Source organism: Apodemus sylvaticus, chromosome 21 (genome assembly GCF_947179515.1).
Source record: "Apodemus sylvaticus chromosome 21, mApoSyl1.1, whole genome shotgun sequence".
NCBI lineage: Eukaryota > Metazoa > Chordata > Mammalia > Rodentia > Muridae > Apodemus > Apodemus sylvaticus.
In genome coordinates, this window is record NC_067492.1 from 51654044 (window position 1) to 51671599 (window position 17556).

The window sequence follows — 17556 nt, forward strand, 5'->3', positions numbered from 1 at the left end:
GTGTCTGGTCTGGGCTCGCAGGAAGCAAGTTTCCCTTTGCTTCAGGCTGATCTGAGTAGGATTTTTCTTCCTTATAATAATCTCCCAGCAAGAGAAGAATTTACGATTGATTCTTTTTTTTTTTTCTGAATCCTTAAAAATAAAAATCTTTCCTAACCTATAATTATGTTTCAGTTCCAGCCAACACAATTTAGTCTAGAGGCATATTTCAGCCCTCTTCCCTCTTCCCAGAGCATGTGAAAAGCCTAAAAGAACATGGTCTCACACACCTTTCTGTAATGTTAAGTATTTAGCGTATACACAAGATCTAGAAGCCTCCATGGGAATGTTGTTGCAGGCCTGCCTGGCTCCTGCATAATAAATGACAGCCCTTCCCAGTGGGAGCCTCCACTAGGAAACATAGCTTTTAGGGTACAAGGAGCTAGCTCCATACCTGGAGGCAGCCTAGACCCTACAGACATACCCTACTCTAAGGCTCCCTATGAGACTGAACAGACTCCAGCTAAAACCACAACCTCCACAGACTTCTCTCCGCCTCCTGCCCCTCCCCTCCCATACAAAAGCAGCTCTTCATTAAACCATCTTGAGAGAACCCCACCTCACCTTAGGGACCCTAAGCTATCACTTTCAAGAAGCCCATGGAAGCAAAATAAGCTTGGCATATGATCATTAGCGTGCTGTGCTTGGCTGGCTATGAATCAAGCCAATTCCGTGAGGTGGCAACTGTGGGGACACAGCTGACAGACCAGAGTTTTAGGATGATGGGTGTGGTATGCTAGCATTGATATAATTTCAAATCTCCTGCTTGGGGATCCAAGGTCATACACAAAACAGACTCTCCAACTAGACTCATTTCTCAAGTCCATCTGGGGGGGGGGCATCTTCACAAGATCAGTTGTCCATCTGTGTCGGTTCAGAAAATGGCTGCTGCTCTTTTGTTGTACGAAAAAGGTGTTCCTTTCCTAGCACTATGTAGCCCAGGAAGAAGCAAGCTGGCTTTGTGCTCAGTTCTCTTAGATATTCAAAATTCCAAATTCTATGAATTGAGCAGAAAAGAAAAATCTCTGGGTAAGATCCAAGAGAGTTCTGTCGATACCCGATGGTGTAGTGAGGTCAATTCATAGCACTCCTAAAAGAAAATCATTTCTTTACCAATTTTTTCAAGAATTGAAAGCACATGGATTTGAAGATAGCTCAGCTTGCAAAATACTTGCATTGAGGATCTGAGTTCAATCTTCCAAACCGTGGGGATGGAGAGGGTGGGGGGAGTCCCTCGGGCCAGCTTGGCAGGCAGCCTAGCCTACTTTCGGAGTCCTAAGCCAAGAGAAACCTTGTGTCAAAAAAAAAAAGGTGGATTCGTGCTTGAAAAATGATTACAAGGTTTGTCCCACAGCCTCCACACACATGTACACATGTAAACCCCTCCCAACACACACATACATGCACATAAACAGATATATACATACAAAGAATCAAGACTATAAAGCGAGTCAACCTACCAACCAGACGAAAGCAATACTGTTTGCCCAGGAAAGCAAAGTTCCTGACGGAACCAGGCTCCTGCTCTGGCGACCGACTCTAACCCTTGTCGCTGGCTCCTCGACAGCTGCATGTCATACGGTTCCTGTCTCGGCTACCTCACAGGCAGGCTAGGGGTGCGGAGTGGTCCCGGCAGGGGAAACATGTCTTCCCTAAGCTCCCTTCCTGTAGACTTGCCTGTTGCCCCTGTCTACCTCAGGTTTTATGGGGTGGGGCGGGGGTCCTCCAAGGCTCTGTGACAGCCATGCTGACTGTCTCTTCCATCTGCCTGATGGCAGGCAGAACAACGAGCCAGCCACACCACAAGCCACTCACCAGCCTCTGCCAGACAGAAAATGTTCTCGCCTACAGTACAGTTCAGATCCATCTCCCTGCTTTCCTTTTGGAAGACTTGGTCTCACGATGCTGTCTAACCTTAGACTAAAGCAATTCTCCTGCCTCAGCTCCCAGCAGTCAGAACTGCAGGATACAACAGGGTGCCCAGCTCTTGCAACTTAAAAAAAAAAAGTATGTATTTCATTGTTTGTTTATGGGCTGGGACATGTCAGAGCATGCGGAGGTCAGAGGACAACGTGGAAGAGTCAGATCTCTCTGGGATGTGTGGGTTCCTGGGATGTAACTTGGTGGTCAAGCTTGGCAGCAAGTGCCTTCACCCGCTCAACCCTCTCTCTGTCTCTGTCTGTCTCTGTCGACTCTGTCTCTCTCAGCTTCTGCTTAAAAACCCTTTCCCTCTGGAAATGCTTCGAGGTGTCAATGGTTGGGTAGCTTTGGAGTGAGCCAGGGCAGCAGGACCTCCCATAAGAGCCTTGGGCCCTGAGCTCCAGATGCAACCTCCACGCTGGGCCTCCCACTCAATCTCTGAGGGTCAGATGTTTCTCACAGCTGGAGACACAACTCAGTGTCAGGATACACGGCTCATCACGAAAGAGCCTTCAGACCCAAGCACAGAAAGGGAAGAGAATAAATAAAAACAAACTCTCGCAAAGGTGATAAGACCACCTACATCACGAGATTATTGTAAGAAATGAAAAACAATGCCAGATGGGCAAACCCCTAGAAGCCGATCCCCTCTGGGATACACCTAGGAAATGTCAAAGTTTGTCTCTCTGCTCACCCCATGAGTCTGACTTGTTTTCACCAGCTGGGAATTGTGGGAGAAAAATGTTGAGAAAGCTACCATCCTCTGAATCCATAGGGTTTAGAGAACAGACCCAGCGTAGGAGAGAGGCAGGTCTGAGGCGCCCTGGGCGCCCTGCCCACAGGGCTCGAGGTGACAGTGCACAGCAGTGGCCTACCTGGAGGTCGCCCGCACGGTGTTCTCTTTCGTGTGACTGTGTTCTTTGCTCACTTTCTCTGTAAGAAGACAGAATGGAACAGGTGACTCGGGCCGAGCTCAGCCCGTGGCCATCTTTTACGCAGAAACATCCACTTTCTCTGTCTTGTTGGCAAAGTGAAAAGCACTAGATAACGCCCACAGAGCTGCTTGGCCCTAATCTAGTAGTCAAGTGTCGTCTGCTTGCAAGTAGGCCTGAGTACGAGTACACACCAGACACCCAACTGTGCACAGACAGCTGCACACCAAGAGCTGTTTCTATCCATTTCCCCTCGTTGATAATCTCTATTTTCCTCAATTAAGCCCTCAAACTGTGGTTGTGGTAACTGTCCTGCCACCGGCTCCGATGACAGTCTGTGGTGTTAGGCCCCTTCAGAGAATGACCACAGAGCTCTTGGTGCTGTCATGGACTGCTTAATCTAATAAATGTCACCAGGGACAGCACGATGTCATTAGACAAGAGGTAAGCCCTCTCCTCGTGCATCCTGGGCTCTGTATCCACCAGCTGTCAGAAATTATTTAATTAGCTTTCAAGAACACCAGGTTGAACCATAGCCTTGCTGACCCAGTACAAATGTGAAGACTCTTCCCGGCCATCACAGCTTTTGACGGCTTCTATGAAGCATTTCCAGAAAACCTGGCCAATACTATCAAAGGTTTCAGATTTTACAATCAGGTAAAAAAAAAAAAAAAAAAAAAAAACTAACCTTGAGGACTGTTTGCAACAACAACAACAACCAAAAAACAAAACAAAACAAACCAACCATAAGCAAGGTTTCCTACCTGCCACTGGCTGCTCTGAAGCTAGGTCTCTACATGGGCAACCCCTGCTCTTCTTTCAGCAGTGACACCAAGAAAGCATCTGGACTGCCTGCCAGCATCCATGCAGAAAGCATGCAATCTGGGGTCGTCCAGACTGTGGCTATGCCAGGTGAGAGCTCTCAGGGTCACACGGGTCTAGCTCAGGCTACATTAGGCTCTTAAATCACTATCTATGTAGCCTTGCTTTGGGATGCACCAAGCCTTTTGGGGGGGAAGGTCATGTGTCAAGACTCCTAAAGCTTACTAGATTACTGATCTCCACCACTGTGGAGGGTGTCAGTGTCACCAGAGCCACATAGCTGTGGAGGTGTCATAGGGCCAGGAAGAAACTGACCTACCAGGGTGGCCCGTGGACTTTGACTTCTTTCCTGGTCCATCTCTGACGGGTGAGGACAGGAGCCACTTGTCTGATGGTGTGTCCGCTTTATCGAATGTTAGTGAGACACGACCTATGGGAGCGTTCATGTAGCCCCAGAAGGGAAGCCATGTGCCACCAAAACAGCAGTCTTGTAAGTTCAAAAACCATCGGCCTCATTCACGTTCAAGGAATAACAGCACATTAGCTTTGCTAGGGGCAAATGGGGCGAGGCTTGGAAGAGCAGACTGCACAACTACAGCACGGGGACCCTTCACAGGGCTGACGACCTGCACATCTGCCTTCTAAGCATGTGAAGAAAGAAAGGTTCATCTACAGATGCAACTTCTGAGGCCACAGCTGGAGTCAGACTTCAGGACCCCACTCTTTGCTTTTCTATTTAGATTTCTTTTCAGCGAGATATAATAAAAATTCACTAATTCAGACAATATGATTCTTCTTGAAGGACATGAACATTTATCTTTTGCACATTACGAAGAAAAGGCTGTTAATAAGGTCAGCACTGAGCCTTCCCAGAAGTGCACGTTTGAGCGTGCGCAAAGCGATCGGCAGAGAACTACACGGAGTTCCTGTTCGCAACCGTGTTAAAGCCAGTGTGCCACGCGTGAGACGGCTCAGTGGGCAAGGGGACTTGCCACCAACCCTGATAATCGGAGTCCTATCTCTGGACTCCACATGGTGGAAGGAAAGAACTCCCAGGAACCGCTGAACTCCAGATAAATAAAATCATAACAACTAGGTTTTTTTTTTTAAGTGTGGTAGGAATCCGATTTGACAACACTTCATTCGTCACTGATGTAGTATTTAAAAACAGGTCCTTCCCAAACACCTACATGTGGGCTACTTTTCCCTTCCTAAGAAGACCTTTCCTACCAATGGCTTTCCAGTCAGCAACATTTTCCCACAATTCACCTACCTGAGAGTTGAAAAAGAAGCTCTGAAGCCATCTTCACAGAGATGTCCTGGCTGAAGAGGTTTCTCTCTGGGGGAACTCGACCTTCTGGAAGCTTCTGTAAGGGTTCGGTTTTCTCTCGCCCCATTAAAGTGCTGTAGCCCAGGTTCCGGCTGGGTGATATGGCGGCTGGGCAGCCCTGGAGGTCCACCTCCATGGGCTCTTCTTTAACCGTCACTGCGTGCGTCTCTTTGTAGCTCTCCGCTGCAAGCAGGTGGGTGAGAGAAACCAGAACATGGCTGTTCTTCATTCGGAAGCAAACCAGTTTCTGCTGTCTTTTTTATCTTTCTGTTGCACTGGGATTGACCCCAGGGCCCAGTGCATGCAAGGGGTGCACACGCTCCACTCTGAGATGCTACCCCTGGCAACGCAGTTGCTAATCACAGAGAAGACTGAAGCCTGTGTGCAGAGGAGTCTAGAAGAGTGCGTGCCATGAGGCAGGAGCACACAGCGTGAAACCCTGGCTTCTTGGCTAGGGGTTTCCTGACCACCCCTGTGAACACCTTACTGGTTTGAAATGCTTACTGGTTTGAAAATATGTTCCTTTGTGTTCTGTGTTGATTCCAAACAGAGGGCGTGGCCAGCAACTGTCCTGGCTGTAGAGCTCGGTCAGTTTGAGCCAATCAGGTAAGATCTAATTAATGTGATAACTGCTTCCCAGTCTTTAAAGATGACCCCACCTCCCTCTCTCCCTCTCCCCCCCCCCTCTCTCTCCCTGGCATCTAAATTAACAAAGGTCCAACAGGGTCAATTCAATGAAGACATTTCTACCTTTCTGGAAACTACTAACCCTTAAGACTATTTCTCAAGTTAACCAAAGCCCAGATGAGCACCCAGGAAAACAGCAGTCTTACAACTGATACAGTCTCAGAACAACAGCCCAACCACCAGCCGCTCTTCCCTCAGGGTTTCTAGAAGGTCCAGCATGCATATGATCTGCAAGGCCGAGTGTCTGTTGTCATTCACTCCTTTGAGTTAAGGACAGGACATGTTTGGAACGAGACAGGATGGTTCATCCAGATAGGAATTTGGGCCATTTAAAAGCAAAGTCATATTTTCAAACCAGTAAGCATTTATTAGTAACTACTGAGTACACAGTAGTATCCTGGAACACAAAAATCAAAGATGATTCTGACAGCTAAGTAAAAGATAAGATAGGCGATAGGGCAAAGAATTCAGCAGTGACCCCCAACAAGGTATGTCTGCAGAACCCTAAGAATCTATGAACTGTCCTATTTGGGGAAAAGTGGTTTGCAGATGTGACTAAGCGTCTCAAGGCGAAGTCACTGTGGATAAGCTAGAGGGATCCTAGAGCCAGTGACAAGGGTCCTTCTTAGAGATAGAAAAGGACAACGCAGAGTCAAGAAAGAACCTGGATTTACATCGTAACAGGCTGAACAGCTCCACAGAGCCAGCTGAGGCACAGGGGGGTCCCTGCTATGACTTTTGGAGGACGTAAAACTCCTGAATCAGGTTACAACAAACAACAACAACAGTAACAGCAACAACCGCAGCAGCAGCAGCAACAACAAGAAGAACAAGCTAGAAACAGTCTACAGCCTGTACGACCCAGAGTCAGTCCGGTGATGGGGACAGGAACCATCACTGTTGTAAACCGGCGCTGGTCAAGGACCACCCTGCTGCTTCCTCTCAAGCCCGGCAGGGGCAAAAGTCAGAAGCGAGCAGAGCACCGCAGAGCACCGACTAGCAGGTACAGCAGGCAAACAGGAGCCGATCACTTCAGATTAAGCCGTTAAAGCTAATCTGCTGCTACGAAGCTGCTGCTTAGGTAACAGGAGTGCGAGTCTCTAGTCTCTCCTCCTAAGGCGTTACACAGGATCCTGGGGGAAAACAGCTCATTCTTTTGTCAACAGCTGAACTTGTTGAGAGGGTATATCATCTAGATTGTTCCCCCTTTCCCTCCTCCTGACAAACTGTTTTCCCCTCTGTAAACTAAGGAGCTCATAAAAGTTAGTTCACTGACTCAGTCAGGTGTGAGACGTGGATGGAGAGAGAGGACTGGAGGAGGCCTGGAGACCGAGGAGAGAGAGAAACTGGAGGAGGAAGAGAAGAGAAAGAGGAGGAGGTGGAAGGGGGGGCAGGATGAGAAGAAAGCTTTCTCAGTTATAGATCACCCCCTCTGCTCAAAATCCATCAGCTGCATTGTGGGGAGCTGGCTCCCCATACCCTAGAGATCTGAGATCACCCCGCAGACATCCTAACCTCAGGCTGGACCATCCGCTCACACATGTAATCACGGCACCCATATTCCCCCAAAGTACTCAATATGTGGAAACTGAAGAGTCGGGTCTGCATCACAGGTACACAATGATGGCCCTGACCTTCATTCCAGAGCCTGAGGACAGGCACAGAGGGAGGCCAGGACACATACAACGGGATCCATTGACTCAAGGAAGAAAAATCTAAGCACCACAGTGAAGTTGGAAAGAGGTTCCACCGTGTGCGTCTCCATCGCCTTCTCCACCCCTGGGTCCTCATCTTTGACCCTGGATTAAAAAACCATGTTACTCTCTGCACCACTGACTTGAATAGAACAATTAGCTTTTCAGGTTGACTGAGGTAGTTTCCAGTGTGGACTGCACGGAAGTGCTTCCTGTCCTTTCTTATGACAACCTTTGAAAGTGCACTGGACACTGACCTCTGATTAAAGTCTTTAGCATCCTCAGTCTCCCTAATGGATCCCATATGTGCAGAGAGGGGTCTGGATAGACAGCTCAAGCATGTCACACAATCAGCCCTTCCTCTCCCCTGAACCTTTACCAAGACTTTCCTTGACTTTTTAAAAGAAAAATGTGCCTGGGTGTTTTGCCTCTATGTAAGTGTGTGCACTGTGTGTGTGTGTGTGTGTGTGCCTGGTGCCTGTGAAGGCGAGACAGTGCCTGAGCCCCTGACACCGGCATGGCAGGGCTATGAGCTGCCACGTGGGTGCTGGGTTCTCTTCAAGAGCAGCAAGCGCTCCTACCTCCTGAGCCACCTCTCCAGTCCCCACTCCTTTTCCTCATCCTTGTAGCCTGGTGATCTCTGCTGGGTGGGCTCTGCTGCGGTCTGTAAGACACTTGGGGACAGTAACACTGCACACTGCCTTAACAACCACAGTGCTTCCTGGGGCTGAGACGATGGCTCAGTAGGCAAAGCACCCACTGTGGCAAGCACAAGGGCGGGAGTTCGGGTCCCCAGCAGCCATGTAAGGATCAGGTGTGTCTGTAACCAACAGACGGAGGGAGTAGAGACAGCTACAACAAGCATCTGAATTCACCGAGAGAGCCTCTCTCACTTACCCAGTACTTAGATGCCGGAGGCAAGCAGATCTCCGTGAGTTTAAGGCCAGCCTGGTCTACAGAACTAGTTCCAGGACAGCCAGAGGTACACAAAGAAACCTGGTCTAAAAACAAACAAATAACAAACCAAAACAGATAAATACATATAAAACTCTATCCAAAGTATGGAAGGAAAGGCTTCTCCTACGTCGCAGCAGGGCCCCGCCCCTTGTTGATCGAAAGCCCAGGCAGGCTGCCTGAACAAGCTGGCAGAGGGCCAAAGGTCAGGCTGCCCTGAAAATGCACACACCACCTCCCACCGCGTCTGTCCGTCCGGCTCCGCTTGCTTTGGGTACACTCACGGAACAATAGTTGAATTAATCATTCCCACTGGCTCAGGGTTCACTCTCGCCTGAGCTAGCCACTCACTTCTAGGATCTATAAATACAAGAGCAATGGCTTTAGACTCTCATCCTCAGTCAATAGGACAAGGACTGATGTCTGTCCCAGGGCGTCCATACTGCTAAAAGGGGACTTGGGGCACACTTGTCAGGAAAGTGCCCGCCTTGCTCTCTAACAGCAGGTGACAATGACAGGTGTGGCCCTGCCCGAAGTAATCTCAGTACCTGGGTGGGTGGGGATGACTGAAACCAGGTGTCTCCTGGGGACTTAGTGAGCCTCAAGCCAAGGAGAGGCCCTGGACCAAAACAAACCTGACATATCCTGAAGGACAACACCTGAGGTTGACCTCTACCCTACACACATGCACATGCATGTACACACACATACGTGTACACACACACACACAAACGCACACGTATACACACAGGCATGCTCAAACACGCAGAAGATACTGTTAACAGTTTATGATGCACGAGAAACATGCCATGTGTGATTATCTACAGAAATCCTTTTTTATATCTCTAATTTCCCTTTAATAAATATGAATAAAATGCCATCTACCTACATTTCAAAATGGAAGAGAATTAAAAATAACCTTTAAAAATTGAGGGTGTCCAGTTTGGAATTGGAAGTGTGAATGGCATATGCTCTGATGCCCAACAGCAGAGGAAAGGTGAGGAGCTGGATAAATCCACTCGCACCCTCCTTGGTAACAGAAGGTGCAGAGGGTAACTGTCCCACAGGCCACCCCACTGCGCCTTCTTTCTGAGGAGATGATAAGTGTCCCTTTAATACTGAAAGGAAAATTATAATATAGTTTGTAAAGCTGCCTGGGAGTGCCAGTGCACTATGTCTGGTGTGCTGTGTGTATTGTGTGAACTGTCTGGTGTGCTGTGTGTATTGTGTGAGCTGTCTGGTGTGCTGGGTGTATTGTGTGAGCTGTCTGGTGTGCTGTGGGTATTGTGTGGTCTGTCTGGTATGCTGTGGGTATTGCGTGGTCTGTCTGGTATGCTGTGTGTATTGTGTGGTCTGTCTGGTGTGCTGTGTGTATTGTGTGGTCTGTCTGGTGTGCTGGGTGTATTGTGTGGTCTGTCTGGTGTGCTGGGTGTATTGTGTGGTCTGTCTGGTGTGCTGGGTGTATTGCGTGGTCTGTCTGGTGTGCTGGGTGTATTGCATGGTCTGTCTGGTGTGCTGGGTGTATTGCGTGGTCTGTCTGGTGTGCTGGGTGTATTGTGTGGTCTGTCTGGTGTGCTGGGTGTATTGTGTGGTCTGTCTGGTGTGCTGGGTGTATTGTGTGGTCTGTCTGGTGTGCTGGGTGTATTGTGTGGTCTGTCTGGTGTGCTTGGTGTATTGTGTGGTCTGTCTGGTGTGCTGGGTGTATTGTGTGGTCTGTCTGGTGTGCTGGGTGTATTGTGTGGTCTGTCTGGTGTGCTGTGTGTATTGTGTGGTCTGTCTGGTGTGCTGGGTGTATTGCGTGGTTGTCTGGTGTGCTGGGTGTATTGCGTGGTCTGTCTGGTGTGCTGGGTGTGTTGTGTGGTCTGTCTGGTGTGCTGGGTGTATTGTGTGGTCTGTCTGGTGTGCTGGGTGTATTGTGTGGTCTGGCTCCAGGGGACCAAGGTGATCGTGGGGAGCCAGTCCGGAGCAAGCGACAACTCTTACTGTTATCTCCCACACTGTCTCTGAATCTGCTCCGTCCCATTTGCTGGGTGAAGAGTCAGGCAAGGCCTCTAACCTGATCATTCTCAGCTAAAATAAGAACCACAGCCCATTAAACAGCAAAGCTCTCCCGATTCTGAAACCAGAAGGCTTAACTCCATGCACTGAGCAGCATGGAGAACTTCCTCAGAGGGTGACTCTTGTCTGTGCCCTGAGAGGGTCCTCAGCAGGAGAGAGGGGCTGGCGGACCAGGAGGAAGGACATGAGAAGTCACAGGAACGTCCCTGGATGTCCTGTTGCACAGCAGTTTTGAGTCTCTGGATCAGTAGGAAATATGCCGAGGGATTTTCCTCTGAGAAGAGGCTAGGACTTAGCCAAGCTATCTCTCCTCCCAACAGCTCTCCATCTCTGTGCTGAGGCCTCAGACATTTACATGGGGCAACATTTAAGAGGAAATTCACTCAGGCATCTAATGGGGACTGACGGAGATGTGGGCCAGGGGAAACAGTCACTTCTTTATAGGATTAAAGAAACAAAGTTTAGTGACTACACCCCTGCCAGATTCTGTCACCCGAGCAGTGGGCAGCCGGTTTTTCCCCTCTAGACATCAGGAACAAATGCTGCACCCCAGGCCAGGAGTGGAAAACACTTGACTATCCCATAAGCCACACTCTGTCATCTCGGGAGAGAACAAACTCTTTCTACATGTGTTTAGTAAGTGTAGTTCCTGTAACAAAACTGTCAAACTCTCCTCTGCATGAGGTAGTGAGGTAGTGCAGCCTGAAACCAGAGCACATGCTGAGGCCAGAACTGATCCTGAATTCAAGGCAGCTTAGGTGATAGTGTCCAACAGCCAGCCAACCCTTCCTCCCCTCCTTCCTTGAAACTGAGCCTATCTCTCCCCCCCATGCATGCTCTGCTACACCCACACACGCCCCACCCACCCACGCCCCACCCACGCACGCCCCACCCACGAGTGCTCTGCCAGTGTTCCTTCCCCCAGCTGTGTCCCCAGTCTAGTTTACATTGCTTTGTTTATTGTCACCACTCTGTATTCATCTGAAAAACTTTAAGACGGGGTCTCATCAAGCTAAGCGAGAACCTGTTCTGTAGTTGGGCAGCCTTGCCCGTCAGCCTCCTGCCTCGGTTCCCTGCGTCGGCTGGATCTCAGGCGGGCATCGCCTCACCCACCACTCGCCCCCTTGCTTCACTCTGGCTTTCCCTTAATGAAGTTAGGCACATGAAACTTAAAAACTACACTCTTGACCATATTTTTTTCTTTGTTTATGCTTGGTGGTGCGTCCGGGTGTGAATGCCTGTGTCCGTGAGACTGTCTCTCATTGGTCCAGAGCTCACCAGTTAGACTAGAGTGGCTGGTCACCGGTTATGGCGCTAACTGCCTCTCTCTCCACCTTGTATACTCTGAGCGCCAGCCCAGCTCTTTCTGTGGGAGCTGGAGACAGAACTTACGTCCTCAGGCACTTCCCAAGGCTGGGCAGTCTCTGCACTCCTCCCCGGGTTAGCTAGTTTAAAATGTACACACACATGCCATCCACTCCACTCTCAGGGCTGGGGAACCATCACCTCCACCCAGACCCAAGCAAGCGTGAGAAACGAGAAACGTCACCTCCCCCGGGCGCCTGGGCCCACTAGGCAGGAGCCTTACTCCTCCTCTCAGCTCAGGCTTTCTATGCTAAGCCACATGCTGAGAGTTTACTAGTCACTCTGCATGGCAAAGATTCTCCAGGTTAGACTCCCGGTACTGAAGTCATATCTCCTATTTAAGGTGCCTTGGGATGTTCTCCAGAGAAATCGATCTGGAAAAGCTTGTGCTGGATGAGGAGGCAAAGAGGGCCAGCCGGGCTGACTTAGCACAAGGTGTGGAAAGGTCAAAGGTCACCTGGCAGAGGGCAGAAACAACAGAGAGGGGGTCAGCCCCATTGAGTGCCTAAACTAAAGCCAAGCTCAGGAGAACACAGGCAGGTGGTACTCGGCTGTGGCGCAGCAAGGAGGAGGCTGAGGAGGGAGCTCCGGGCCACAAGGCACAGTCTCGGAAATGGATGGGCCAGAGAGTCACTGATGCTGCAGCTGACAGAAGTAAGAGTTTGAATTACGAAAGAAGAGACAGATGTGAAAGGAATAAGGCACAGCCACTGGATGGGGACCGGATAAGGGGAGGGAAAGGTTTGTGTCTTTAAGACCTGGATATGGCAGTATTACCGGAACAAGGACAACAGAAGATGGGTTGTGCCAGGGAGAAACATGGAGGAAGGTTTGCAGTGCTGCTTTGCCCGAGTCTGGAGGATGATGACTTTGGAAAGTGGACCGGGTGATGGCTTACGGGCAGGAAGAGAACATTCCTGACAAAGAGATGGGAAGTCAGCTGAGCCCATGGGACATGATGACATCAGCAAAGGCATCAAAAGCAGAGAGCAGAGCGTGAGATACAATTGTTGCTACTGACTGTTAAGAGGAGGTTGTGACCCAAAAGCCAGGAGCACAGAGGGCGTGGCTGTCCAGTGTGCACAGTAATTGTGTAGCCTCAAGAGACTTGGGGAGACCAAACTCTGCACCCCGTTTCCCAGCTGGTCATCATCTAGGTGCATCCTGCCCTATGAACCCAGGTGATGATTACTGTTCTTGGTTACAAAAGCCGCAGCCCGCCTCCCAGCCTCAGCTCTCGGCCCTCTGTCCATGACTGTGTGGCTCTTACATCACGCAGCACTAGAACAGGTCCTGCCCCTCCTGCCCTGTACTTCTGGATTCTTTCCCTCTGAAATGCCTAACAGAGGAAATTGGCTCAGATTGCAAACCCCATTTAGATGCCCTGACACCTTCCCCGCCTGACATTCACTCTTTATGCCGTTCTGGATATACGGGCATTGCAGACACCATCTTCACTGCCGACTCCTTCACAGGTTTGCTCCCTGCTGGACTGAGGTCTCAGGGGGACTTGGTTCTTCTCACACCTCCATCCCATTAGTCAGTACTGGGTAGTGTTAGCTGGCACATCTGACGTCTGGCTATCACAAGTATCACCTGAGGCCAGGTACAGTAGAGGTGTGCTGCTAATCTCCCTTTCCCGAGGCCACTGTCTGGCAGAGACACATACACACTGCAAACTTAAAACATGGAAGGATGGATGGATGGGAAGTGTGCTAAAACCAGCAGTATGGACCACCTGTCTGTCTCGAGGCGTCACAAAATGCCATCACCACAGCAGCCACAGAGGAAGAAACTTGAGCTTGGGTGGCTTGGTTGGTAACGGCCTTGCCTCGAAAGCACCAGGACTTGGGTTTCATCCCCAGACTCTCATAAAAGACCCGAGAGTGGAGGCATGTGCTCGCAGTCCCAGTGCACGGGAGGTGGAGTCCATTCCTGGGACAGCCAGCAGCAGACTTGGAAAGTCCCAGGTGAGTGAAAGGCAGTGTCTCAGACAGCAAGGTGACTGGCTCCAGGGGAACAACAAACTGAGGTTGGCAGCTGGCCTACACACACATATACACACACACACACAGCCTCTGTAAGTACTGCCAAAGTGCCACATTGAAACTATTCTCTTTCTAGTGAGGTATACTTCGGTTGGATTAGGTAACAAACAAACAAATCCACTACCACCACCACCACCAACAACAAAAAAATCTCTTTCACTGCCAGCTTATCAGTCTCCAAGACATGAGGGTCTGGGCACATGGCACCTTCCACATAGGGAATTTGACTCCCGCTGTTGGGGGGGATCGATCGTAACTTAATTCTTTATAAATTGCCAGGCAATGAAAAGCACCAAGTGGAGTCCAGGGCGAGCTCAGGAGGTAACACCTCCCTCCACACAGGGCTGGGCACAGGCTGGCATCTGGTGCAGGTGAACTGCCCTGGCTTTGCTTTCCTGCCCGTGCCAAAACCCAGGTGGACTGAGAAGTTAGGCTGAAGCTTTGGCCGCCTGGAGAACTCCGGGTCGATTGGACCAGGGGCCAAAGGATGGATGCGTAAATGGGACTTCAGACATCAGAGGTGAAGTGGGTGTTTTTGTCCTTCTTAGAAGGAAGCCATGCAGGACTGAAGCAGACGTGGGCCCCACGCCCGATCCCCTCACCCTGTGACCTCAGAAGCGGCTGTGCAGTCCCCCTGACTGGCTGGAGACTTGAGGCCTGGGTGCTCTGATCCTTTTTCCCTTCCACTGACCCAGTGTCTCTGCCGCTTGTGTGGGCTGAGAGAGCGTGCATTCGTTAAAGGACCGCTCGGGTGCACCTTTCTCCACTGAGGGGCGTGTGTGCTGTGTTTCCTTATGGGTTTATACTGTGAAGGCCAGCACACGGAGGCTCTCACCGGGGCAAAGCTCTCTTTCACTGAGGAATGACATTGAGACAGGACGTGCCCACGACTATAGTCAACCCCCAGGGAGACCATGCGGCTTTGACAGAACCCTCTGTCCCCTGGCGGACATCCTGGCCACCTTTTCCAAGGGGGGAAAAGGATTCTTTCTCCATGAAAGGAAGCAGGGGTAGAGAAGATTCTTTCCAGTTCTCATAAATACAGGAGAAACTTCTAGAACGATGACTTCCAACAGGAGGGATATACAATGACCTTTAGCATACGCCACACACACACATACACACACACACACACACACACACACACACACACACATTCACATATCACAAGCCCCTCAAAACAACTCAAGTGTAACTAATGATCAGGCAAACTAATGTTTTTGAGAAACGTAATTAAAAATCTGTGTCAAGTTAAATAATTACTTCATTAATTAAATTACTCTTTTCTAGATTGAGACACCAATCTTCATAGTAAAACAAACATTAAGAATTTTGTTAAAACAGTGGTTGTTAAATCTGTTTATAATCTCTTCCCACCCCACTCCTACATACATACTTTCCAACAACCATTTCAATGAAATATCAGGATTGACTTCTAAATATAATCATAAAAATTATGAATCAATTGGCATAGCCCCACCTCTCATCACAAATTATACCTGGAGATTTAGTGGGACACAGCAACACACAACCGAGGAATTAGATATGCACACAAGAACTCACAACTCAGAAGAGCTGAGTGGACAGTAAGTTTGAAATGAATTTTTTAATCATATCAGTGCTCTATTTTGTTAATTGTTCCACATTTGCAAGGAAAAACTGAACCCTAGAAAAGTCTGGTTCAGGGCTTGGAGTGATGGCCCAGACTAATCTTTCAGAGGACCTAGATTCAGTTTCCAGCACTCACACAACAGCTCACAATCATCTGCACCAGGCACACATATGCACAGACATATATGAAGGCAAAACACCTATACACATAAAATAATAATAATAATAATATTTTTATTCCAAACCTTAAAGGTAAGAAAGTGTTTGCACCAGAGCTCTTCAGAAACAAGAAACAGACTATTCTGTCAGCTCCAAGAACCGTGGCTTTATCGTCCTATGGTCTTCAGTCGCATTACTACATCAACCACCCATCACTGACATAGGTCCCTGCCTCGGTGATGCAACTGGGTACCCAGGCTCCAAACAGCACCCCAGGCAAGTGCAAGCATTTGACTTGATTCTGGTGACCACAGGATGGACTGTCATTTGCTGCTGCACCCAGCAAATGCTACCAGGTTTACTTCTGTCCCAGTAAAAATCAAGGTTTAAAATCCTTCAGTGACTGGGGACTCGGGGGAGTGAGCTCTGCCAACCCAGGGGGAGGCGGAGTAACCCGGTCACCATCTACTGAACTCTGAGCATCCAGATAGTAACACAAAGCCCTCCCCAGTCAGTCACCTTGTTTTCATCTCATTTAATAATTTCCCTAGAAATTAACTGAAGAGGCACATTTATATTATACATGTGCCATTTGGCAACACTCCAAATGATCTCATTTAAAAAATATTAAGCTACTTTTTAGCAATGTCCAGAAGGTACTTTTTCTTGCCTCACACTACGGCAGGGGTGTATGTGTGCCACTGGATGTACCAACCTCACCTTAAAGCTATTAAAGATCATAATCCTTTGCCATTTAATAGATCTGAGCAATGTCTGCCTCCTATCTTGGGATTAATGGGGCCTTGTGTGTCCAGGATATTGGTGTTATTGTATTGTATGCCTATGCTCACATGTGAATATAGATTTTAAACATGATTCCTGAAGAGTATGAAGAATTCTGGCTGCAATTAAAAAAAATTACTGAAAAACAAGGGCCACCACTGTGATGACTAGCACAAGTTACCAAGAGAACAGAATTTCTTATCCACAGAGATAAAGAACTGGGTGGGGATTTGTTTCAATAACTAGGAGTTTCATCAAATTCCTTCTATTTGTATGTGTACATGGACATGTGTGTGGAGGAATGAACCTGTTCACGTGTGCACTTGGGGGTGGAGACCAGAGGCCAATCACAGCTCTTGTTCCTGAGGTGACACCCACTTCTTTTTAAACAAAGAGAAAGGAAAACAAACAAACAAACAAACAGTCACTTAACCACCTTTAGGAGCTTTGCCTGAGAAGCTGAGGGATTTGCTAGCTCCTGCCTCCCTGGGGTTAGAATTACAAGTATGTGCCACCATATGCAGGGCTTGCTGTTCTGAGACATAGTCTTTCTGTGTAGCCCTTGTTGGCCTAGAACTTGCTATGGAGGCAAGATAGTCTTTGATCTCACACTGATCCACCTGTCTCTGGGTGCTGAGATTAAGGCTGGCACCACTAGGTTCTGCCACGTTCATTTTTTCCTTAAGCACAGGGGTCAAACTCAGGTCCCTGTGACTGTGGGGCAAGCGTTTCCAGCCCACAAAGCTTACGTTTTCTTGGAAGTTTTCAGCAAAATTTAGCATGTGTAAATCAGCTTAAAATTCTTTTCTTAGATGGTGTTTAAAACTTCCAATTCATAGTGGAATAATTACACACGCTAGCCTGTAATAATATGCAAATGCTGTTAATACAAATAATAATGTAGTCTGATGTGTGCACCCCCTCTCTGCGAGGCCTCAGTGCCCCAACAGCATTGGTCAGCTGCGAGCTGCTCCCCGGAATCCTGGGGTAGTTCATAGTGCAAGCTGTAACAACAGAGACTAGACTGAAGGGGGAGGGGGGCAGACAAACAGCAGATGAAACGGGACAAGAATGACAGTGGGACTCGTCCTGCTTACTTTGTGCTTATAGTGTTCAGATCTAGATTTGGAAAATAGAAGGGACCCAATAAATAG

General features: G+C 48.8%; 1 protein-coding gene across 3 annotated transcripts in view; it reads right to left on the reverse strand.

Moving 5' to 3' along the window:
* The window catches only part of Znf827 (zinc finger protein 827), a 191622-nt gene that overhangs the window by 83392 nt on the left and 90674 nt on the right, over positions 1 to 17556 (reverse strand). For all 3 annotated transcript variants that reach the window (XM_052166282.1, XM_052166280.1, XM_052166283.1), the window contains exons 6-7: positions 4987 to 5226; positions 2835 to 2892 (exon numbers count right to left, since the gene is read on the reverse strand). In XM_052166282.1, coding sequence (XP_052022242.1) covers positions 2835 to 2892; positions 4987 to 5226 — 298 coding nt within the window. The remainder of the gene's footprint in view (positions 1 to 2834; positions 2893 to 4986; positions 5227 to 17556) is intronic.